At 36.2% G+C, this 26,765-nt stretch overlaps 1 protein-coding gene across 5 annotated transcripts; it reads left to right on the top strand.

The window, feature by feature from the left end:
• On the top strand, window positions 1-26,760 carry LOC129500804 (protein LEG1 homolog). 5 transcript variants are annotated; one of them, XR_008662604.1, is made up of 7 exons: window positions 1-355; window positions 5,496-5,582; window positions 6,328-6,512; window positions 7,417-7,517; window positions 15,751-15,989; window positions 22,627-22,702; window positions 25,232-25,255. XR_008662604.1 is itself a non-coding variant. In XM_055311611.1 (6 exons), exons 1-6 carry the CDS (start codon window positions 55-57, stop codon window positions 25,360-25,362), a joined length of 1,044 nt encoding a protein of 347 aa, XP_055167586.1. In that variant the 5' UTR covers window positions 1-54; the 3' UTR covers window positions 25,363-26,760. The 5 variants fall into 5 exon arrangements, 4 of the variants coding, with proteins under 4 accessions (XP_055167586.1, XP_055167589.1, XP_055167587.1 ...); XM_055311611.1 differs by lacking the exon at window positions 22,627-22,702 and having other exon boundaries at window positions 25,232-26,760; XM_055311614.1 differs by lacking the exon at window positions 25,232-25,255 and having other exon boundaries at window positions 22,627-23,355.
• The last annotated feature ends 5 nt before the right edge of the window (window positions 26,761-26,765 follow it).

Raw genomic sequence — 26,765 nt, 5'->3', positions numbered from 1 at the left:
CCTCCACTTCCCAATAGACATCTTGCCATAATCTCAATCTCCAGGCTAAACACCATGGCTTTCAATATTTTCTGGGCCTGTGTAATAATTGGTTGTATTTTTGCTTCCATAGCAAAAGCATCTAATATCTCAGATGTGTATCCCCCTCTCTGGAAGGAGAGTCCTGGTCAGTTCAGTGACTACAAGATAGAAAATGGAAAGTATATCATCAACTTCTGGCATTACCCTGAGAGACTGGGGACGTATAAAATCCTACTGAACAAGACAGCCAAGTATTTTGCAAAATTTTCACCAGAAAATGAACAAAATATTTTATGGGGACTGCCTGTACATCATGGATGGCAATATCATACAGGTAAGAATGTCTCTTTTTCATTACAATGATCCTTTGATTTAAGTGTGAACTTATTAGGAAGTAGTATCTGCACATTTAGCATCATCTTTTTGAAAATTGATTCTTTCTCTCTTTCCTACTGCTTTTCCACTGTTTGCATTCTTGCCAAATCCTTATCAAGTATTTATGGAATACCCCCCTGCATGCATGGCTTTGTTACACAGAAATGTCCAAAAGAACTGTGTGCAATGATGAACTTGTCCTATACTCAGTACGATAGTAACAGCCATACTGTGCTCTCATATTCTTACGTATTGTTAGTGAGCAGTTGAAATGGCTAATGCTGGATGCCTGGATGGCTCAGCAATTGAGAGTCTGTCTTTGGCTCAGGGCATGATCCCAGAGTATCCCAGGATCAATTCCCACATTGGGCTCCCTGCATGGAGCCTGCTTCTCCCTCTGCCTGTGTCTCTGCCTCTCTCTCTCTCTCTCTCTGTCTCTCTCTCTCTGTGTGTGTCTCATGAATAAATAAATAAAGTCTTTAAAAGAAAAAAAGAAATGGCTAATGCTTTTGCAGAACTAAATTCTTAATTTTGTTTTAATTTCAACTAACTTACATTTTAATAGCCACAAATGGCTCGTGATTACCACATTTACCGAGGCACAGCATATTAGACCTAGTTCATTCACTATCAATAACTATTAACTGATGTGCTATTGGTACCAAACCTTGCCTTATAAGCAAGGAAGTGTACATCCAGGAACAAAACAGTTAAGGTGATATACATTAAATACACATGGGTGTATAAAATTAATTTGCATTATCTATAGTTCTAAACATGATTGGACTGCAGTCATATAGATTGGAGTGAAAAAGGAGAAGAAAAACCTCTGTTTTCCCTACCGAAAATAGCATCTACACTGAGGAATGAAAGCAAATATGTTTTGGAACAAAAATATTGAAAGTGCCAAGGTATCTTTTTTAATGGGTTTCAAGAAATAAGGGACCTTCACTATCAATGTCAAGAAAACAGTATTGGAAGAAAGGAATCAGTGAGAAAATTGGTAGCATTATAGAAAAGACAGAAGAAGAGACTGAAGCTCTGGACTGTGATGACATTCCAAGCAGATGTTACAACCAAGCTTGTCAGGGAATTTCCCAGCATCCAGTATAATTTCCATTCTTAGACTGTCCGTGGCATGGAAAAGAATATTTGAACCCCTGAGACATGGTTCTGGAGGACCCCAAACATAAATTCCACTGGAAACAATAACCAACTTCCCCAAGGGGTCACACACCTACTTCTTTTTTTTTAATTTTTATTTATTTATGATAGTCACACACACACACAGAGAGAGAGAGAGAGAGAGAGAGGCAGAGACACAGGCAGAGGGAGAAGCAGGATCCATGCACCGGGAGCCTGACGTGGGATTTGATCCCGGGTCTCCAGGATCACGCCCTGGGCCAAAGGCAGGCACCAAACCTTCTGCGCCACCCAGGGATCCACACACACCTACTTCTAGGAAAATTTTCAGCCTTGGGTCCAGTCATGAATGAACAGCAAAGTAGAATATTGGACAAGGTACTTTCAAAATTTCACTTCCATTCTAGAATACAATAAATGGGATTCTGTTGTTTCTTAAGTGGCTGATTTTATTTAGTATTTCATTGAGTTGAACTCCATAATATAACTAGAGAAAATCAATACAGAATTACAAATTATGAAAGTAACCCATAAAAGTATTTCACCAGTAGTATGCTAAGTCTCTCAAAGATGAGGTAAGGACTGTAAATACAAGAGTAGTTCAGGAAAGAGAGTGACAACCATGGGCTGAGCGTATCATGAAGAAAGTAGAGGAAAAGAACTTGATGGAGTCATTGCTAGAATGTAATTGCTAGAATACAAATTACAAAAATGGCAATGATAGCAAGTTGTACCAGACGAAAACTACCATATTGACAGGAGAACCCGGATGTGAAAGAGCAGTGGGTGGAAACTTTAAGATCAACTAGGATCTTTTGAAGAGATGTCTTTAAAGTTGGGCTAGGGAGTTTTAATTGGGCCCTTAAGCAACATGGTTTAGTTTAAGAACAAGTGTCTAATGCTCACAAAATACTTAAACACTAAATGTTTGCTACTAGATTGTCTAGCAGAGGTTTTTTTTAATCATTTTATTTGTATATAATAAACATACAATAAACAGCACATTTAAAAATGTATTTTTGGTAAGTTTGATATATGTACATAACCTTGAAGTCATCACCACAGATAATGGACATACATGTCATTCTACAAATTCTCTTTTCTCCTTTGTATTCTCATCTTCATGAACTTCCCTGTGTCTGATCACTCCCAGTCCTCCCCACTCCCCTAACTTCTCATGCCCTTCACTCTCCAACTTTACCAGTAACCACTGATCCACTTTCTATCACTGCAGATTAGACTGCATTATCTAGAATTTCCATATAGAGAGTTGGGTGCTCTCTTTTTAGTCTGGTTTATCTCAGTTGTCATGATTATTTTGAGATTCATCTATCTAGTTGCAGATGTTAATATTAATTCATTTTTATTGGCTAGCCAAAATTTTAATTAGAATAATGTTTGAGGGCACCTGGGTGGCTTAGTCAGTTAAGTGTTTGCCTTCATCTCAGGTCATGATCCAGGTGTCCTGAGATCGAGCCCCTCGTCAGGCTCCCCACTCCGTGGGGCGTGCGCTTCTCCTTCTCCCTCTGCCCCTCCCCACCCCTGCTCTCTTGCTCTGCTCTCTCTCTCTCTCTCTAAATTATATATATTTATATTTTTTAAAAGGAATAATGTTTGAACTGAATGAAAATACTGGGAGTCTGAAGCAGGATAAGGAAGCAACACCAAAGAGAAACATAGATTTAAAAATGGAAGATTGTGGCAAGCGTATAAGAAATTGATAGTACATGTCATTGCCTTCCCTTGAAGGGTTTGCAACATGGTTAAGAAGGAGAATTAGAGGGACCCCCGGGTGGCTCAGCGATTAAGCACCTACCTTCAGCCCAGGGTGCGATCCTGGAGGCCTGGAATCGAGTCCCAAGTCAGGCTCCCTGCAGGGAGCCTGCTTCTCCATCTGCCTGTGTCTCTGCCTCTCTCTGTGTGTCTCTCATGATTAAATAAATAAAATCTTTTTTAAAAATGAGAATTAGAAATGATACAACCATAAGACAAAAAAAGAGCTGAATCCTAAGACACTAGAATAAAGTGAATGTTGTAAACTGGAATAATCTGGGAATAGAGTAACATTTAGAGTTAATCTTGAAAGAAAAGGCAGAGTGTTGATGGGCTTTTTCAAAAAGTAATCCAAGAAGAAAGATAGAGAGTGAACTAAAGGACAGAGTTTAACATTAGTTTGGCATTTGAGAGAGAAAAAGACAAAAAGAGATAGAAATGTTGGGAGGACAGGATATATACATTATATGCTGCAGAAATAATATAATTGGAAAATATGGTAAATTCTCAGGAAAAAAATTTTTGATTTTAATAGTGACAAACATAACATTATTTTTTTCTGGAAAAACAAGTGTGACAGAAAACAATTTTGGTCAACGTTATTGAGGGTGAGGTATTTCTTGCTATGGGAAGGCAAGGAAAAACATTTCCTTAGAACATAAAACAGCAGTAAGCAGGTGCAGCTTGGCTGTAAAGAAGGAGAAAGTGCTGAAGATGTCCGGAACAGTAGTGAAACTCCTCTGACAAATAACAGAAAGTTCGTGATGCAATGTTCCTTGACTGTCAAGATCAAGGGCTTGGTCCCAAGCACACACACTTGGGGGTGACGTGGAGTCACTAATAAAGGAGTTCTGTGGGAATTTGACAAGAATGGAACTGGAGCACAGCGGAATATTTGGAGTGGAAGACAAGAAAGTTGGCAACATAAAGAAATCCTTAGATTAGCATCATGGGTGAATGTTCTCAGAGACTGAGTGGTTTTAAAAGGACAGAGAGTCTTAGAAACAGATGTAAAACAACTTCCAACTGAGGCAAAAACCTAAGAACCAAGAGAGAGGCATGTTTCACATACTTGAGTATTATTCCAGTTCAGACAAGGAGTAACAATCTTGAGAAATTTCCATGCATTAGCACAACTACCCAGGTCTTTCCTCTTGCCCCCCAAAGGGTAAGCAGGTCAAGAAAAGCTGAATGAGAGACTAGAATGAGGATGTAAGAGGGAAACAGAAGAGGTTCATGGGAAACACAGAACTGGTGAAAATAAATAACACAGCGAATGTAGGGGAAGGGAACGAGAAAGAAGAAAATATGAATGTTACAGGAAAAGAGCATTGGAAGAAAAGAAAGAGAGGCACCTAATAGGTGAGCAAGGACTGGGCAAGAGAGAAGCTGGAGTGGCAAGTGAAGAACCTAAATAAACAGTGTGAGGGGGAAGCCGGAGAAAAGAGAAAGTTAGCAGGAGTAAAGAGAATAAGCCAGTGTGAAAATGGTGGAAATGGGGCACTAGACGGGCATAGAGCCAGAGACAGCTGAAGGGATATGCGGGGAGTATATGCAGACGGTACAGAAAAATCAAAAAGAAAGAAACAGAAAGGGTTGTTTTAAAAGTAGGAGATAAGAGGGGATGACAAAAAAATATATGAAAATAGAATAATGGCTAATATTTACAGAAGCACATGTTCTCTGAGCTGAACACTTTTTGCGCCCTTCTTCACTGAGCAACCCAGAGCCTCTCTGAAGTTATTATTACTAGTCTCTCCAGTGTGTATATGATAAAATTGAGGCAGGCCTATGTTATTTATCCAGGGTCAAGCAGTAAGTAGGTAAGCAATGAAAAAGGATGTGCTTTTAAGCAAATAGAGCCTGGATCTTGTTTACTATGTATGAATATTCACTCATTGATATTGAAGACAAGGAGTAGTTAGTAATAGAAGACACGCAGACTACAGAGGTTGAAAACACAGGGCCTACGAGAGAGAATAGATCATTGTAGGGATATGAAGGAAAAGGAAAAAATATGAATGGGAGATGGGAAGCAGAAAGTCACGAAGTGAAAGAAAGACAATGATGGGAAGGCTGACAAAATTCTTTATGCCTATACACATAATGTACCGAGTTCCATTTTGTACCTACAGCTTAGAAAGGGGCCTAGTGAACCCGACTCTGGATTTCCTCTCTTTTAGGCAGATTAGCTGATCCTACCCAACATACAGACTGTGGCCATAAGTCTGGAGATCGCCTCTGTATCTCTGTGGACAGTTGGTGGGCTGGTGAGTTCACTGTGACCATCAAACCTCAAATTGATGATCTTTCCACAAAAAAATCAATTTAACCTGGGATCCCAATTAGGAAAATCCAGGATCATTGCTTTTACAAAAAACATTTGTTTGCCCCAAATCTGGGTGTTTTGAAATGGGTTTTGAGATAGATATTTTTTAAATTTACTGATTAGTTTATCCAATTACAAAAATATCAACTAGGGAAAGTTAGTCACCTCAAAACTTAATTTAAATACATAAGACCGAAATAAGAATTTGTGTTATATTATCAGATGAAAACCTTGTTAACAAGAGAAATACTTAGATTAAATATTACAATATTTTAAAGCTGCATCAGATTTTCAGACTTAGAATAAAAACTTAGGAAAGTACAGAATTCTGTTACTATTTTTTGGTTTCAAGTTTTTAAACTCTAGTTAGTTAATTTTATTACTAATTTCTAAACTTTTCACTTACTATGCCTTAGAATTTAATTAGCATTTTGGAATTCCAGTGCAATGATTATCTTCCCTGGAATAAATAAATAATAAGTCTACAAGATTCCATTTTGCTTTATGAGAGTAGAATTTTTAAGAGAAGCATATTCAAGTTGCATATAAAATTTCCAAAGCTCCCTAAATTGCTAAAGTTTTACCACATTTCTAGATCTTTAGGTTTACTTTTATGATAGATATCTTTATTTTGAAAACAACATTATTTACATGTTAACACTATTAATAACTTTTTATTTATACAGACCTTAATTATTATCTCTCTGCATTGCCCTTCCTTGCTGCGGTTGATTCTGGCATAATGGGGATATCATCAGACAATGTCACCTTTCTGCCACCATCCAAGGATCAGATGAATTTTTGTTACAATGTTTCTAGCTGTCATTCATCATTTCCAGAAGCAATGAAAAAGTGGAATGAATTTTACCAGGTTGTTTTTTTTTTACTATTTTAATTAATACTCTTCAAGGGTAACCAGATAATTTTTGAAGAGCACTTAATATAGATATTTTTTTTATGCGTTGAGCAATGTGTTCCTAAGGAACAAAGTTCCCAATTGAAAATATTGTGGTGACAACAGTATTAGTATGATTGGATTGCTGTATGACATCATACCTTATTGGCATCCTCTTTACTAATAGTGTATCAAGGCCACAGTATCTACTATCCTCATTCCAAATAAATTCTATACACACACATGAGCCCAGAGAAACTATGACTTCACAGTGCATGAAGTATCCTAGTTCATCATAATTTTAGGCCACCTGAGCAATAATTGATATAGAAATACAATTGTGTAATAGGTTGTAGTCAATTTGATCAGTTTATTTCAACTGTCTTGATAAATCACATGAGTTGACTGAATGAGCGCTTGACAGTTGGAATCTAATATTGATGTCCACAGTAAGGTGTCATGGGTGAAGAGTACATGACCAAAGACTGGGTTTCCCTTTAGAGAACATTTCTCATCATATTTGCATATTATTAAATAAAACACTCTTAACCTTAACACTTGGTGGAAAGTTCATTACATGGCAAGAGAAAAAAACATACATAAAATACTAAAGGCCTGGTTCTGAACAGTGCAAAATCCTGAACATTTCTAAAACACTTGGTTTATTTCTTTCATATGAACTCAGTATCACTAGTAATTAAAATACCTGAAATCAAGCTCTGTAGAGAGTGTTAAGCACTAAATATTTCACAAAGTCTTAGAAAAAAAAAAGTTCTCCCCTCAATTAGAATGTTGAAAAATTGTGTTTGTAAATTGAATTTATTTTCAAGGAGATTGTTATAATTGCCTAAATATCAGTAACATTGTTTGTCTTGGACAGCATGTAAAGTCACATTCTAGTAGCTTTGATGAACTGTTGGAGTACTTATGGGCTGCACATGTCTCATCTTTGAAGGTTGCTCGTAAAATTTTTCAGAATAGGTAAGAATGGATCTAAAGTTGTTTTGTTTGGGGGCACTTGGTGGTTCAGTTGGTTAAGCACCTGACTCTTGATTTTGACTCCGGTCAGGATTTCAGGGTCATGAGATCAAACCCTGTGTTGGGCCCCATGGTGAGCATGGAGCTTACTTGAGACTCTCTCTCTCTCTCTCCCTCTGCCCCTCCTCCCGCTCACAGTCTCTCTCTCTCTAAAAATAAAATAAAATAATTAAGTTGAAATGTGTTTAGCAATCTTTCCATCTTATACTATATTTTTCATTGAAATCTTTTTTTAACTTACCTATTCACCAATATGTCAAACATGGGGAAGTATTATGACAAAGAGAAAACTGACAGGAAATGTTTTACTAGATAAAGCTCAAAACTATGTCACAAGTAGCAGAGGAAAATATGAAAAAAAGTACATTTGTACCACAAAACAGCAATAAAACAAAATGAATTCTGAAGTACAAGAGGATTTTTTAAAGCTTTTTTAACACAAAATGGTGTCTGTAAACAAAATGGATGTGATGGCAAACCCAATTATAGAACCTCTGCATTACTTCAATCAGAAAAAAATAGCATGGTTGACACCAATCTGGAGGCAAGCATCCAAGAAGCATCTTGGTTACCATGCCATATAGCCAAAATGTCAGAACTCTGCCCATTTTATAGCAAACGAGTTTGAATGAGTATGGCTTGGTATGGAAGCAAATGACACTACATTGGGGGTGGTACCTGCCACCCAGAGTGAGACATGGTGTAGAAAGAAGTCAAGAATGGGTGACTGATTTGAAGTACACATAAAAATACAAGCACTCATGTTGGAGGACTTCTTGTTGACCACGTATTATTATCCTTCCCACTGATCCCATGTCCAGTGAAGATAAATCGGTCAGGAAACTTACATTGCTTGGCATATTTTATTTCTTAATATTACTTCAAAGGCTGATTTTTACTGGTCAAAGGAAGAGTTCATCCTCTTAGCATGTCTATGAGAAGAATTAAGTTTGTACCCATCATAATATCATTTTGTTGTGACTCAGCTGCTTGATTCTGATCACTCCCAAGGGGAAGAGAGATTATTAATCAACAAAGTAAACAGGAGTTGTCAACATCAAAACTGAAATTGAGATCAAGTCATTATACTTCATAGAAAGTAGTTTATAAAATATTATTTTGTAGACTTTTCCAAATACATGCAAAACTAAATTCTTCTAGAAAAATAGCATTTTTCATAGCAACCCTCAAAGGATGATGAGATCAGCCCTCAATATTGGAAATTGAACAACAAAGCTGAATTTATTACAATTCTAGGAAGGGACAGCTACACTGTCATGCACAGTATCACTGAGCAGAGCATTCTTCTCATCTTGAGATGTGTTATTAGGAGATACTGAGTTCTTAGGGATTTGAGTGGGTTGAGTAATCAGTATAAGAGGGTTACACAGGTGAGATAGCCATCAATTGGCATTAGAGGCATGTTTATGGAGAAGTCCATTCCTGACTGGCTGACTTTCAGAAATGAGGGCATGTCACTTACTGGATGCTTGCAAAAACTTGGTCACTGAAGCAAGTTTTTGTTGATGGATTGAAGTCAATCTGAAAACAGTTTGGTGGCTACTTGTTACTATGTCTACAAAGTATTTGTCTTTTTCTAAGACCCACCAACATGAACGGAACTGAGGGTATACCCAGGCAAGAACTGAAGAACCGAGAGGACTGCAATGTCTCACCTCTGGTTACCCCAAGGTCCTGAATAAATAGGAAGTAAGGGCTTAGGCAGGGTTGTAAAAGGCCTCAGCATTGAAGGTATACTGCTATACCTACACAGAGCCCCTTAGCAAAAGGTGGAAGACTTACTGGTTGAAGGAACTTAAGAAAATCATTAATAAAAAGAAAAAAAGAAAAAAAAAGAAAATCATTAATCATTAGCTGACCATTAAACTTCTGAGCAGGGACTTCAGTGATGACTCACTGCGGAGAACACAGAATGAATAACTGAATTGGTCCAGGCAAAGCAATAAACAAATAATGACAAGAAAACCAAAGAGCAACAAACCCTGGTATGGATGGGAATCTGATTTTAATACTTTCTACTTTATAGTGTCTGAACTGTCCAAGTGTCCAAAAAGAGAGAGAGAGACATGCAAAGAACCAGGAAGGTAGTGCATGCATGCCTCTCCACCACACACACACACTTAGACAGAGATAATTAGTCAATAGGAATTGTTCCTCTGAGCTCAAATGACGGACAAAATTTTTTAATCACTACTTATGAGCATGTTTAAAAAAGTAAAGAAACCATATCTAAAGATTTAAGAGAAGTATGACAACAATGTTTTACTAAGTAAAGATTATGAATAGGGCAGCCCAGGTGGCTCAGCAGTTTAGCACCGCCTTGGGCCCAAGGCCTGATCCTGGAGACCTGGGATCGAGTCCCACGTCAGGCTCCCTGCAGGAGCCTGCTTCTCCCTCTGCCTGTGTCTCTGCCTCTCTCTCCCTCTCTCTGTGTCTCTCATGAATGAATAAATAAAATCTTTTTTAAAAATTTAAAAAAGATTATGAATAGAGTTAGAATGTATAGAAAAATAGAAATTCTGCAGTTGAAAATTATAATAGCAAAAATGAGTAATTTGCTTGATGGATTCAAAAGCAGATTTAAGCTGGCAGAAAAAAGGATCAGTAAATTTTAATATAGGTAAATTGAGATTACCCAGTGTGAGAAACAAAAAGAAAAAAGGATGAAGAAAGATTACCAGAGCTTGGCAGACCTGCAGGAGAGTAGGAATGGAACTATATTGTGGCAAACTTTTATGTAAATGGTTACAATAAATTACTGTCAATATGAACTACATTGTTTTAAGAGACATAGTAATTGTAATCTTATCAGTGAAGAGGAAGAGCTAAGAAATTAATATTTAGATAGATTAAAGAGAGAGGTGATAGAAAAAAAGCCCAGGGAATAAATCTTTACACTAGAAAATATCCATTTAGCACAAAAGAAGGCAGTAATGAAGAAAAAGAGAACAAATACATAAGACATAAGAATAGATAGCAAATTGGCAATATTACTCTGACAACAAAACCAAAGGCATTACACAAAAACTACATGCCAACATTTCTTATGGATACAATGCAAAAATCCTTAATTTAATGCCAGTAAACAGAATCCAGCAACATATAAAAAGGGATCATAAACTGTGATGATACAGGATTTATTCTAAGAATGCAAGGTTGGTTTAGTATCAGATAATCAGTGAATATAATACAACATATTTTAGTAGAATAAGGGACAAAAATCACAAAATTATCAGAATAGACAGGAAAACATTTGATAAAACTCTTTTTTGATAAAAAAAACATTTTAAAAAACTAGGAACAGAAGAAAAGTTTCTCATCTTGATAAAAAGCATCTAGGAAAACCTAGAGTCAACATCAAATTGTGAAAGACTGAGTACTTTCCCCTTAAAATGGAAAACAAGACAAGGTTGTCCCTTCTTACCACATCTATTCAAGATTGCACTGGAGGTTCCAGCCAGGGTAATTAGGCAGTAAATAGAAATGAAAGTAATCTAGATAGAGAAGAAATAATACTTTTTCCCTAAGAAATCCAAAAAAGAATTATTATAATTAATATGAGTTCATCAACCTAAGAGGATGAAAGATCAACATGCAAAAAATGTCTTTCTGTGTCCTAGAAATAAAAAAAAATCCTAAAATGAAACTAAGAAAACAAACACATTTACAACAGTATCAGAAAGAATAAAATATATAGGGATAAATGTAGCTAAAGAACTGTAAAACTTGGTTACACTGAAAAATACAAAATATTTTGAAAGAAGTGAAAGAATTATTTCAAGGATAATCCTCGGTGTTTGTGGATTGGAAGACACTATTGTTTAAATGGCAACACTCCCTAAATTCATTTACAGATTCCAGTTAATCTCTGTTAATCTCTTACTACAGAAGTACAGTAATCAAGAACAGACTGTTACTACATGATGATAGACTTACGGATCAGTAGAAAAGAATCGGGGTCCAGAAACAAAAGTTGATATTCAACAAAGGTGTAAGATAACTTGGTGGGTAAAGAATAGTTTTTTCAACAAATGGTGCTGGGAGAACTGGCAATCCACATGCAATGAATGAAGTTTATCTCCTCCAAAACAACAAAATTAACTCGAAATGCGTTATAGACCTAAATGTAAGAGCTAAAACTATAGAATTCAAATTAAAGCTTTTGGCCTTTGGGTTAGGCCTTTTCTTCTAAGATGAGATGCTAAAAGCACATGAGACAAAAGAAAAAAATAGATAAAATGAATTTCATAAAAGCTAAATGGTTTTGGTGCTGTGAATGATATCATCAAGAAAGTGGAAGGCAAGGTACAGCATGGGAAAAATATTTGCAAATCATATATCTGTAAGAGATTTACATCTGAAACACTTTAATTTTATATTTTAAAGCTTTCACAAGTCAATTTTAAAAGACAACTCAATTTTAAAAAAATGGAAAATTGATTTGAGTAGGTATTTCTCCAAAGAAAATATATAAATGGCCAATAAGTACATAAAGAGATGCTAAAATGAGTAGCCATTAGGGAAATAAAAACCAACAATATAAGATACAACTTTACAAGCACTAGAATGACTAAAATCTAGAAGATACACAGTAACAAGTGTTGAAGAAGGTATAGAGTATTTGGAACTCTCACATATTGTTTGTGAAGATGGAAAATGGTACATCCACTTTTTAAAAATTTGATTTAAATTCAATTTACTATATACTACATAGTGTAACACCCAGTGCTCATCTCATCGTGTGTGCTCCTCAGTGCCCGTCCCCCAGTCACCCCATCCCCCACCCACTACCCCTCTGCAACAGTTTGGGGTTTTTCCCAGAGTCAGGAGTCTCTCATGGTTTGTCTTCCTCTCTAATTTTTCCCCACTCAGTTTCCCTCCCCCCCCCCTTTATGGTCTTTTTCACTATTTCTTATATTCCCCGTATGAGTGAAACCATATGATAGTTGTCCTTCTCTGATTGACCTATTTCATTCAGCATAATACCCTCCAGTTCCATTCACGTCGATGTAAATGGTGGGTATTCATCCTTTCTGATGGCTCAGTAATATCCCATTGCATATATAAGCCACATCTTCTTTATCCATTCATCTGTTGAAGGTCATCTTGGTTTCTTGCACAGTTTGGCTATTGCGGACATTGCTGCTCTGAACATGGGGATGCAGGTGTCCCGTTGTTTCCATCCCTCTGCATCTTTGGGGTGCAGCCACTTTGGAAAAGAGTTTAACAGTTCCTCAAAATGTTAACTGAATGTTATTATGTGACTCAGCAATTCCCCTCCTAGGCAACTATCAGAGAGAACTGAAAACTTATGTCTGTATCTCTTTTCTCTTTTACTTGCTATTAGCTCTCCTACAATCTGTGCAATGTCTAGTTGTGCTGTTATTAAAATTGTGTGACCCTTACTGAATATCCTTATATATTCATGTTTTCTCCTTTTTAAACTTGAGAGTTGGCTGTGATTTGATAAGACCATGGAGGGATCCCTGGGTGGCGCAGTGGTTTGGCGCCTGCCTTTGGCCCAGGGCGCGATCCTGGAGACCCGGGATCGAATCCCACGTCAGGCTCCCGGTGCATGGAGCCTGCTTCTCCCTCTGCCTGTGTCTCTGCCTCTCTCTCTCTGCATGACTATTGTAAATAAATAAATAAATAAATAAAAATTTAAAAAAAAAAAAAAAAGATTCTCTGATAAGACCATGGAGGGCCAACAAATTTTTCTATAATCAAGGACAGGCTAGTTATTTCATCCTCTGTATTCCCATAGCTCTATATGAACCTTGTATATACAGGCATGTTTCACAGATGCTAACCAGGGGACATGTTCCAACTACTTTCTGAATCCATAATGCCTAGACCCTGATGTGTCTGTATTACTTAGAGTAATTCCAGGGGGAATATAACAAACCATATAACTTCCATAATAAGCCTTGAAGGACATAGGGTGTGATAAGCAAGAAATAGAGAGTAAAGTGTTTCAGAATAGCAAGTTGCTTATATGGTCAGAAGATTGCTAAAACAAGTGATACAGATTTTGTGTGTATATATATATATATATATATATATATATACACATACATATACATATATATATAATTATACAAATACAATATGTGTATATTGTACATATAATGTAATTATATATACAATTATATATATGAATATGTGTGTATATATATACAATTATATATATATATATATAAATTATTCTCTACAAGGGTGCCTCGTGGCTCAGTTGGTTCAACATCTAACTTTTGATTTGAGCTCAGACCATGATCTCAGTGTGGTGAGATCAAGTCCCACACTGGGCTCTCTGCTGGATGAGGATCCTGTTTAAGATTCTCTCCCTCTTCCTTTGTCCCCCCCAACTCTGTAGGTGTGCTATAAATAAATAAATAAATAAATAAATAATAACATTATTCACTAAAAATTTAAAATTAAAATTTCTTTCTTAGTGAGAAAGCAGGAATATAAATTGCTGCAACTACCATGTGATAAACAGTGTAGAGATTCCTCAAAAAATTAAAAATAGAACCACCATATAATTCAGCAATTCCATAACTAGGTATTTTTCAGAAGAAAATGAAAACACTAATTTGAAAAGGTATTCATGTTCATTCTGGTATTATTTACAATGGCCAGAATATGGAAACAATCTAAGTATCCATCAACACATGAATGGATAAAAAATATGTAATATCATCATATATATTTTACTGGTATCATATAGTATAATGGCATATGTGTGTGTGTGTGTGTGTGTGTGTGTTGGGTGAAGTGGGCAAAGGCAGTCAAAATGTATAAATTTGCAGTTATTCATAGTTCATGGGGTTGTAATGTACAGCATAGTCATTATAGTTGGTAGACTGTACTGCATATTTGAAATTTGCTAGGAGAGTGGATCTTGATCCCTTCACAAAAAAAAAATGTAACTATGTTTGGTAACAAATGCTAACTAGGCCTATTCTGGTGAACATTTCAAAAAATACACAAATATCATATCATTACATTATACACCTGAAAAAAAAAACAAAGACAAGTTAGCCTTCTAGTATATATCACCCGAAAATAAGTACCAAGCTACCTAAAAAGCAAGAAAAATTGTTGCTTCATTTTTAGTGGTTGCCTGAAATAAAAGTTATGTGTTCTTTAAGAACAAAATTCAGCAGAAATTTTGCCAATATTCTTTGACTTTTGTCTTTACTTTCATTATTATTTATTTATTCATTCATTCATTTGTTCGTTCATTTATTTTAGAGAGAATGAGAGAGAGAGAGAAGGAGGAGGAGCAGAGAGAGAGGGAGAGAGAGAATCCCAACCAGATTGCCCGCTGAGTGTGGAGCCTGATGCAGGGCTCAATCCCACCACCCTGAGATCATGACCTGACCTGAAATCAAGAGTTGGAGGCCCAACCAACTGAACCACCCAGGTGCCCCATCTTTACATTTTAAAATAATGAGACTTGGTCACATTTCAGAGTTTATGTAAGTAATGTAAATAAATGCTTTATGAAAAGGGGAAAAATGTGATATAAAAAACATGTTCTGAGATGAAAATTTTCAAGTTGAAAAATTTAATGACAGAGGACCCCTGGGTGGCTCAGCAGGTTGGTGGCTGCATTTGGCCCAGGGCCTGATTCTGGAGACACGCAATTGGGTCCCACGTTGGGCTCCCTGCATGGGGCCTTCTTCTCCCTCTGCCTGTGTCTCTGCCTCTCTCTCTCTCTCTTTCCCTCTCTGAGTCTCATGAATAAATAAATAAAATCTTTTTTAAAAATTTAAAAATAAAAATTTAATGACATCTCTTCAAGTTTTCAAATCTCAACTGTGACACCTGGGTGGCTCAGCAGTTGAGCATCTACTTTCAGCTCAGTGCATGACCCCAGGATCAAGTCCCACGTCGGGCTCCTTGTGAGGAGCCTGCTTCTCCCTCTGCCTGTGTCTCTGCCTCTCTCTGTGTGTCTCTCATGAATAAATAAATAAAATCTTGAAAAAAATTCAAATCTCTGGGCTAAAATCAAAGCCAAGTTTCTATAATCTATATTCTAAAAAGTAGAATAATGCCATTTTGAACAAATTATCTGGTTTGAAAATTGAGTTGGCAAAATTCTGAGTAGACGAATTCAAAATGTATACTTTTCTCCCCACTTGTTTATTAGATTAAAATACTATTCTAAACAAGAAGCTGACTTTGAAAGAAGCTGGGCTTTATTTGTGGATTATTTAGCTCCACCAAACTTTCCTACGACCTTAATTAGAACATATGAATTCCAGAAGGAGCTGCCAACACGCATGTTGGTTAGTGGAGATCGAGCCCCCTTCATTAGTGATTTTAGTGGCTTTCAGAACACAGTCCTGTTTGCTTTGAATCTTCTCCACAAAGTGCATAAATATACAGGTAAGAGACGCAGAGGCCTTTTTTCTTTCTTTAAATTCTGTATGTTGTGTTGATTTCAGACCTAATTAAATGCCATTAGAATCATAAATCATTACAACAGACTGTCTAAAGAAGAAAATGTTGACTTCCTAAGATATCTGTTTCAATGTTTTAACAATAATCCTTGTGGATTTATGACTGGTTTCATTTAATGAGCACATATTACAGGCTCTTCCTTGTTTAACATGTCCTCTCCTCGGCGACCCTTCCACAAAGCAGATCAATGCCACCATATGTTAATTTCACAAGGAGACGATGGAAATCTCTATTTCTTTCTTGGACACATTTTGCTATTTTATTTTGTTTTGTTTTTAAATGCAACAGATAATAAACATAATAATGACTCTTCCCATGGCTAGCAGAACCATGAAATAAATTGTTATATGAACTCTCCTCATCCTCATCATCTATAATTATAGACACAAAGACAAAAAATTTGACTCCCCCTCCAAATTCTAGTTTTAAAGAAGATATATTTCTCCAAAATTTCAAAATCCTAGGTTTACTAATAGTGGAAAACATAGAAGAAATTACATAATGGTAAATTTGAAAATTACTATATCATTCAATTTCCCAAATACCATTTATCCTTGTTCTACTGAGGGAAAAAAATTATGTGTGTGTGCGTACATATGTGTGTTTTAATTTAGATTCCTTAAAACAGAATTCAGAAATAAAATATGAGTCAAAATAAAGATGGGTGCATTATATTTTAAATATATTTGAATGTGTATTACTTAGGGTAACACTCACTGTTTTAATAAGCAAATCTTCAACCTTTGAATAAGTTCTTCAAACTGTAATGGCAAGACTCAAATTCTGGCCCCTGTAATTATGTAGGATATTTATTCAATTGGTAAATGGCTTTCCTCATGGTAATTCAGAAACCTAGAATATCTCCGTGTTCGGCTCCAAGCTTCACTACTGCATCCTCCCTCTAAAGTAATTCACAGGAATGAAAGAGCTGAAGGGGACCCTCTTTGGAACGCCTAGACTAGAAGTGACAAACTTAACTATATCTCACATACCTTTGGTAAGAAAAGTCCTCCAGCCTAACTAGATGGGGCATAGGAGGGAATTGGGAAAGTTCATTCCTGCTTGACCCCCCGCTGTTAGGAGAATCCTAAATTACGTTGATTGGCAGTCATCGCTGCCACAATGTCAGACCCAGAAAGTCCAATCCAGGCTCAGATAATACGAACAAACTCTACTGGCCTAGAATGTAGAGTGAGGCGCTGAATGGCTGGTTAGAATTAATTACATTTTAAAGATTGCACACAACAGATCTCTAGATTTCTGTAAGTGCCAGTGTTACTAAAATAGGCTTTGGATTTGTAAAGGAGTTTTGAATTCACTCTATACGCTACAATAAAAAGGGAAAAAAAGAAAACTTGTAGTTAAACTAGCTACCTTGCTTCCTAGCTTCCTCTACTAACTGCTTGCACTCACTGGTACTCAGAATCCAGGAACTGCTCAAAGACTTGGCAGATATTTTTAATTAATTCGAGTATAGAAAAAAAATAGCACACCGTTAATAAAAATAGTTTCACAGTTGAGCACGTTTGATTTATAGTCAGTAAACATAGGTTTGCATAAACTTTTTAGTGTGACATTTGGCTACTTTTTTGACATCAGAAAATTTCAGCTTTTGCTTTACACTGCAAACTGGACTGCGTTTCTGTATATTTTAGCCATTGTGCTCTGCGAGTGATTCCTGACTCTTGAAACTATTGACGTGTAAGCTCCAACTAATTGTCAGCCACCAATTAATTAGGGCCCTCCCTGGAGAGGAATTAACAGTGGGGCAAGAGTCTAGGAATTTTAATAGAAATAGTTGTACATGAAATAAAGCAACGGAAAATAAACATGCTTTTCCTAACAGGGAATCAATAGAGGAAAAGGGGCAGTAGCTTCAGACTCAGGACTTCTGTGTATTTCTTATTTGCTCATTGGCTTATCAACCCCTTCTGATACACTTGTCCTATTGAAAATTCATACCAGTACTAAATACTTTTTCTCCATTTCTTTTTTTTTATTTTTTTATTGGAGTTCAATTTGCCAAAGTATAGCATAACACTCAGTGCTCATCCCGCCAAGTGCCCCCCTCATTGGCCATCACCCAGTCACCACAACCCCCTGCCCCCCTCCCCTTCCACTGCCCCTTGTTCATTTCCGAGGGTTAGGAGTCTCTCACATCCTGTCACCCTCACTGATATTTTCACTCATTTCCTCTCCTTTCCCTTTATTCCCTTTCACTAACTTTTATATTCCTCAAATGAATGAGACCATATAATGTTTGCCCTTTTCCAATTGACTTATTTCACTCAGCATAACACCCTCCAGGTCTATCCATATCGAAGCAAATGGTGGGTATTTGTCGTTTCATTTTTTCTCCATTTCTTAATAATATTTCACTTTGTGGCTATAATTTCGCTTACACTTATTTTAACAATGTGTTCAATATATGCCTCTTGGTAAAAATTAAAACACTACAGAGAGTTATTAAGTACATGTAAAACTTCCCCTCTCTCCATCATCTTTTAACTTCCACACCTTAATTCCTTGCCTGATATATATATAGTTATTTATTATACAAATATATATTAAAATATATATATTAAGTTAGTTATTATATATATTAAAATATATATTAAGTTTTAGGCCTAGTCCTACAAAAAAATTTTATGTGAACAAGTGAGTAAATATAAAATAAATAAATAATTCGATTAAAAACTGTGCTACTTGCATAAAAGATTATATGTATGGCACTGCTCAGTGCTACAAATTGTTCATTAGTCATTTATACTTGAGATATTCACAAGTCAGCAAATATTGATACACATTATTTCTAAATAATATATAACTTTCCATTGAATGGATTGATATTCTTATCAATTTTAGGTAATGTAAAAGTGGCATTCATTGTGTGATTTTTAGTCTAATTTGTTGGGATAGTGACAGATTATATTACTAGGAGTGAATTCATGGATCTGATATTGCCGAGCAGCAATTCACAGTGTGCTATTGATTACATTCTTGTCAAAACAAGAATAAAAGAAACACAAATTATTTATTAAAGTTCATATTTCTGCATAGACACCAAAAATGAATATTAGCAAACTTTCTAATTTTCAAGAGTCTGATATGTGAAAAATAGCACTTCTTTTTGTGGGCTTTCATTGCTTCAGTCACTACTGTATTCATTATTTTCTTTAGTTACTTCTGCATACATGTTTGAATAAGAAGGAAAATTTTAAGACATAATTTTAAAGAGCAAAATATTGTTTTATTAAAGGATGTATATGAAAACAGGCTAATTTCATTGAATTATATTGAATTTTGTTTTATATAATTTTAACACTTAGGATAATAATTAAAATTTTACCTAAAACTCTTCCATATCTTTACTATTTTTCTAGGGACAATATCTTTAACTTTATGGAAAACTTTAATGAAGTCAATGGTTGCAAGGAAACTGTTTCTAGAGATTTTGGAATTCATCCTTCACTCTTTTAATTAAATGCTTCTGGAAATCTGTATAAAATAAAAATCCACAATGATAATTTATGAAGAACAATAATCTCAAAAATTAGTCCTTGCATGTGTGCGTAATTTTGTCATTGTCTATGTCTATATTTAAAAGTTTGAATGTATATATTGCCATTAATTTGCTTAATTAATAATTAGTGAATAAGTATCAATAATTAAAATGTGTACTTTTTAATGCAGATTCAGTTGGGTAACAAACAAATGTTGATAATTTAATAAAGGTCATAAAACCTGATTGAAATTTTGGATGTTCTTCTATCTAAATAAATTTTATGAATTTGGAGGAATAGATTTTCATGGTCCATAGACAGGAGGCAAAAGATTTTAAATAAAATTTGGGTGATGAATTTGGATTTCTAAAGCATTTTAAAATGAACTATTGTTTTAGAATGCATTACCTGATCCATCAATATCTTGGAGGTTTGTTAGTTTTCTCAAAGTTAGAAAAATTATTTTCTGAACATCTCTCTCTCTCTCTCTCTCTTTTTTAGTCCACACCTATCATGAAGGACCTTAGGGTCACAGAGGGCAAAATTTCTCTCTTTCTCTCTCTTTTTTTTTTTTTTTCAAATTTCTCTCCTTTCAGAGGATACAATGTGCACTGACAGGAAGGTGTCACTCCTTCCGCCTTATTCTCTTGGTGACTTCCCTTCCATAACTTTTATGCAACTTGATAGCAGGTTTTACATAGGGCCTCAACCACAAGCAAAACATATCCACTAACAAACTATTTGGAAAAATAAAATGAATAAATTGGGCCAAAAGGTAGATAGTATGGTAAAATAACACGGCACTGATATTAGAAAGACTTGAGGTTACATCTAAGCTCTGTCATTTTCCAGCCAATGTCAACTGGTTAATCCTAAGCAATTTATAAAATTCTCCAGTACCTCAATATACTTGTCAAAAAAAATGAAAATTATGGGGAAAAAAATGAAGGTCCTGCTTTGCTGGGTCTCCAAGCTAGCACTTTAGCAATGACTGCAATCCCACCTAAAGGTAGGGATTTCTAATGATCTAAATACAGGTTGATTACCTGCCTCTCCCACAGGGATAGGAATTTTTTTCCTGTACTTTCTCCCAGCTGAACATGGGAGTCAGACTTGCTGTCTCTCTACCAGCAGATTGAGGATTTTGTACCATCGCGTAGATATGGGGAGAAAGCTCTGAGTAGGGTGTGCCTTTCTTGCTGCTCTCCTGTCCTCCAGGCACACACCAAGATGGAGCTTTTTCAGTTCCTGCCCTGTCCCCAAATTTTAGCAAATACCCAGGAAGATCCATGAAGAACATTCTGTTGCATAGGAAGTGCCTTTAAATCTGAGGCTTCATGGATTCTATCCTCTCCGCAATATTCCCTCCCAAGATCCCTGTTGGATTGGCTGTGGCTTTGTAGGACCTGCACCACAGCTTGACTTGTATCTCTGTCCAATTCTACTTACTTCCCTTCTTCCTTCCAGGTTGTTGATCTCTATAACTATGTTGTGCCCCCAAACTCCACCTCGGCATACAAATCCAGAATTCTTAACTCAAAATACTCTTAGAATTAAAAAAGAATTTAAATTATATTTTTAAAGTTGAAGATTTCCATTTTTCAGTACTGTGGAATGCAAATATCTTTGCCTCCTCTATAACCTAGCAAAACTGAACCCTTCTAGGAATTTGGTTTAATGGAAAATTTTCTGATTCTTCTGACACTAGGATCTACTGAAAATCATACAACTTAGAATAAGAAAGTAATCTGACGAAGGACGTGAAAGTAAACAAAGGAGAAGGTACTTAAGGAAGAAAACAAAATAATGAGTCTTTCTTGCATCAGCAAAACTATTATTAATTAGCAGTTATGGGAAAATCCTTGGACCCTCACTGACACCACAGTGTGTCAGAGAAACAAGGACTTTAAGAAAACACAGTCATGAAATCTTAGCAAATGCAACAGAATTTAGGAGACACTGTTTTGATATGTCACTAGTTCAAGATTGACTGACAAATAAATAAAGAGAACAATAAATGCTGTTGAACAGCAAACTGTAGTTCTAATTATGGCAACTTTGGGGGGAAAGGAATGAATAATATGTTTTCCCTTATCTGGAATGATTTATGATTTAATGAAGAAGGAAGATTAGTTAGACTATAGTTTGTATTTTTTAAAAACTTTATGCATCAAAAATTTTATTTCATTTAATACACACAAAAATTATTCATTCCAAAAAATACTTATTTGTGCCTGCTACACAAGAGTCACCGTCCTTGACCATACTTATATAGGAACAGAAAAAGTAGAAATTTGTGACCCCATGGAGGTTGTATTCTCAGTTGTGAATTGGATGATAAGCAAACCTCATAGCCTTAGTAAATATTAGTGCAAAGAAAAAATAATAGCTTAGAGAAAGTGATAAGGAGTGCTAAAATGCATCAAGCATCTTAAATTTAAAAAGATTCATCAGTGAGCTCTTGCTAAGGAGGAGGTAGTTCAACAAAGATGAAGGCAAAGGGGAATGAGCCTTGAGGATACCTGGTGTAAGACCATCCCAGATCATGAGGAAGAGCAAGCACAAAGGTTGGAAGTTGGAAGCAGGCCTGGTATTTTTGGAAGAGCAGAAAAAGGCCATTAAGGTAAAAAGAAGTAGAAGGTATAGTTAGGGCAATATTGCATTTGGGAGGCCAAGGGCTAGGACTCAGATATAAGGGCAAATAATATAGGTTCTTGTAGTTCATTGTAAGGATTATTATTAAAAAAAAAAAAACCTTGCAATGGAATAGAGAACAAAAAGAAAGCTTTTGAGTAGATGAATGACCAAACTAGCTTCTCTGGTTAAAACTAGACTATAGAAGTAATGAGAAAACAGTAAGGAGGCTAGTGAGATCATCCAGAGGAAATATGCTGTAATCTTGGATCGTACAGCAAAGGTAATAAGTGATCATATTTTGAATATATTATGAATACAGAGCCAACATGATATGTTATTAATAGATTAGGTGTGGAGTATAAAAGGAAAAAAGTTGTTATAAATGATTCCCTTCCCTTCTCTTTTTTTCCTGAACAATTCAGTGAAAAATTAACTAGAGAAGCAAGGCAAGATGGGAACTGGGCACAGAAGAAGAGGAGTCATTACCTCAGCCTGAAGGTCAGAAGCCCAAGCGAAGTGATGAAAGTGTGCTCACAAAGAGGAGTCTTAATGTGCAAAGAGTCTAAGCCTGGATAGAATGGTGTTCCCAGAGATGAGAGGCCCACCATCAACAGCCTGAGTTCAAATTGTGTGAGGAGGGAATTCGCTGACAGAGGCCACCTGGCATGGGATATTGAAGCCCATATAGGGTGAAGAGGGCATCCATCCATGTAAAGTACAATGTTGCAGCATTGATGACAGATTGACTCCTGCACAGAAAAATTAAGTACACACATATTTAAGGTTAATGGAAGTGAGTTTTTCACTATTAGAGAAGGACATTACAAATATGAAAAGTATGACAACTAAAATAACCCCTATGCTGTTGGATTAGAATTGGAGGTATTGGAGTGAACTCATGATTTTCGATATAGGTGGATTAGATGAAACATACGAGATTGTGAGTAGAGGCATCACCAAAATGATGAACACATCTACCACTCAGATCTTGACTTCAAAATGCCATTTTCCAATAAATGGAAGAGGATGCCTTAGAAAAACAGCTGGTTATATATGAGATAGGTAAGGGAAGAGATAAGCTTAGAAGGTCTTGTTATTCCAGAAAACAAAAGTGTTCTAATGGATGGATATACTGTCAACAGAGGCTTCTACTGGCCAATACTAAGACAATGAAACATTAAAATCAATCATACAGTATTAAAACCCATTGAATAAAATAACAAAACAAGAATATATAGGGATATAAATAAATGAATGAATACATTTAAACAAGATATTTAGGTAGGTTCAAAACACCTTCCAAATACATATCTATAAAATCAAATGTGTACCTACAACGTAAACTTACACAATCTTATATATGTATATATAATACGTATGTATAACATACAGCATATAAAAATATTCATATATACTATATTCACATATTAAGTGAAAGAAGTGTAACAATATGAAACATACACAATAACAAATAATAAAATAAAACATTAATAAGCATATAAATATATGATAAATAGAAAGAGTGTGATTTCATTGGAGAAACCTGGCAGACACAACCTTAAACAAGTGAACATCATCAGTAATGAGACAAATTAAAACTGTATTCTCTTACCTGATGCATTGAAAGAACACAGTACAAATTAGGTGATATTTCTGCCAAAGATGCATAACCTAAATTTAATTATGAGCAAACATCAGATATTCCAAGTTGTGGAATATTTTACCAAATAGCTGGCCTATCATTTGGTGAAATGGTTTTGGAAATGGAGAAAAAGCAGAGAATTTAAGTGGGAGAAAAAGTTAATTGTCTCAATTGACTATAATGGGCACAGGAAAGTGACATTTCATAGACATTTGCTTTAGAGAAGTGGAAAGTGTTGGGTTCAATGAGGAAGAAATTGGCAAGTTAGAGCTTATTTAGGAAAGATGATGACACTGTTGAGTATGGAGGTAGGAGGAGAACTGTAGTTTATAGACAATTTTTATTTTATTTTTTATTCTTTTTAAGATTTTATTTATTTATTCATGAGAGATACAGAGAAAGAGGCAGAGACACAGGCAGAGGGAGAAGCAGGCTCCATGTGGGGAGCCTGATGTGAGACCCGATCCCAGCACTCCGGGATCACGCCATGAGCCAAAGGCAAACGCTCAACTGCTGAGCACCCCAATATAGACAATTTTTAAAAATTATTTTGGAACCACAGTTATTTATTGCAATGATTTAGAGAGGGATGAATGAACACAAAAACTTTATAGTTACACAAAATTCACAATCTCTTTGTAGCTGTGATTGCATTATTTGATACACCAAATTTAACCAATAGATTTAAGCAAACTTTGCAGAAAAAAGAAAGAAAGAAAAAAGAAAAAGAAAGAAAGACCATATGAGTGTGTCCCGTAGGCCTAATCTCATGTACTTTTTGTTTGTTTGTTTCCTATGAATTGATCGATTATCAGTTCAATTCAGGACATCAAGAGATTCAAAACCCTTCAGAAAGACTGTGTTCCTCATACCTGGGAATCAGTTAAGCAGGAAGTGGCATGTGGGTCATGATCCCTGTCAATTCTCTGTGTCGTGCAGAATATCTTCCTTATATCCAAAAATTATTTCATATAGATGTGTGTAGTTGTGTATTTTAGTACCTCGTGTATTTACATTTTTGGCAGGAAGCAAGGTGCCTCTGGATCAGAAAACAGACATTCGTTACTCATAGAACATCTTGGTGCCAGAGCCTCATGCCTTAATTTCCATGGGGTGTTGCAATGAGGGCCAGGTGTTCACCTCAGCGCGCAATGAGGTTGCACCACAGGAGAGGAATGTTGAAATTCTCAGATTTGGAACTGAGAGAGAGCAGCTGGTCCATCAGCCTGATGTTCTCTATGCTCACGCATGCAACTGGGAGAAAGAGAAGCCCCGCCTTTACATTGAAGGGAAGGCAGAGGGTGAGGTGAAAGAAGAAAGAAGGTAAAAGTCTTCTACTACATACTCAAATTCCTTGCATTCATTAAAGATTAATTTTTTTACAGTAATCCTTTGTTCAGCATCTCGATGTGCCTCCGTTGCTACCTTGAACATCTGGAAGAGCCTGTTGGGTCCTCAGACTTGTGCAACCAGAATGGCAGGAGAGTCATTACCCATCGCACCACCCCCATGTTAAAAAGATCTTAATGTGAGACAAGAATCCATCAAAATCCTAGAGAACACAGACTACACCCTTTTTAAACTTGGCCGCAACTTCTTACAACATACATCTACGAAGGCAAGGGGAAAATGAACTATTGGGACTTAATCAAGATAAAAAGGAGTGGTACCTGTCATGCTGGTAGGAGAACCATGGGGCAGAAGGACAAAGAAAGGAGAAAAGATACTCATCTTAACAACATGTGTATAGGGTAACATTCACATTTGGAGACTTCTGGTTAATCTCTATCATCTTTCCCACTGACATCATTTCCTATAAGTCACAGGGTTAGAAGATTCATAACGCTTTGCATTTGCTGTCTCTTGGAAGACAGCTTTCAGATCAGACAATGGAAGAGTTCATTTTCTTGTCATGCCTGTGAGCTGCATTTGGCTTGAAGCCATTATAACCGTCTATAGCGGAGACTCAACTGTTCATCCTGTTTCTGATGGCTGTCAAGGATGGGCGAGATTATTAGGCCAAGAAGTTGTCAGCATCAAGCTCTTGACTGACAGAAAGTCATGATGGTTTATAGAAAAAAAAGGGGGGTATAAAATATTGTCTTCATTTATGGCCTTTCTCACCGATATGCAAAACCAAATCTCAAAATAAAATAGCTTTGCTAATAGCAGCTCTCAAAGTCTGGTGAGATCAGCATTCAATTTTTGAATAAGAAGTCAGTAATGAATTCAGCACTTTCTCCAAGAAGGGTAAGTCATGTCGGTCAGGAAGTCTCTGAGCATCGTAGGTCTGCTGATCCTATAGAAGGTCTTGAAAGGGCAGAGCTAGAAGACTGGTCAATTTCCACACTAGCAGACTGTCTTCAGAGTTCACCCCACTTTGAAGCATGTGACAGGATTTCACTTCTTTTTAAGGCTGAATCATACCGCATGGTATGTACCATATTTGTTGAGTCCACCTCTCCACGGATGAACATTTATCGCTCCTTTCTCCTTTTGGCTACTGTGAATAATGCTACTACGAACGTGCATGTACAAGTCTCTATTCAAATTCCTGCTTTCAGTTCTTTTGAGCATATCCCCAGAAGCAGAATTTCTGGATTCTATTGTAATTGTATAGCTTATTCAAGTTTAAATTTTAAGAATGATATTTCTCTGTTATTGGCACTGTGGTGCAATGCGGTCCTGGGGACCTAGAGCAGCAGTGACAGCAAAGAGGGCGGCGGGACCACCTAGGGAGGGCATCACACTCATTCGCAGTTGGTGTCTGTGTGATCTAGCCCACATATTACTTCTTCCTCTGATTGGTTTTTGTCTTAGAAATTATATTATATATACTTATATTCTATGCTATATATGATTCTTATTCCCTAAAGAAAAAATCCAAAATGAAATCCAAAATTAAGAGATACACCAAAA

Source organism: Nyctereutes procyonoides, unplaced genomic scaffold, assembly GCF_905146905.1.
Source record: "Nyctereutes procyonoides isolate TBG_1078 unplaced genomic scaffold, NYPRO_anot_genome, whole genome shotgun sequence".
Taxonomy (NCBI): Eukaryota; Metazoa; Chordata; class Mammalia; order Carnivora; family Canidae; genus Nyctereutes; species Nyctereutes procyonoides.
The sequence above is the reverse complement of the archived record's forward strand: the minus strand, read 5'-3'. Positions and strand labels throughout refer to the sequence as shown.

Coding starts and splice junctions, on each gene's coding strand:
- LOC129500804 (XM_055311611.1), top strand. CDS start 55: ATGGCTTTCAATATTTTCTGGGCCTGTGTAATAATTGGTTGTATTTTT. Junction 5,583..6,327: donor TGTGGACAGTTGGTGGGCTG/GTGAGTTCACTG, acceptor TTATTTATACAG/ACCTTAATTATTATCTCTCT. Junction 15,990..25,231: donor CAAAGTGCATAAATATACAG/GTAAGAGACGCA, acceptor ATTTTTTTACAG/TAATCCTTTGTTCAGCATCT.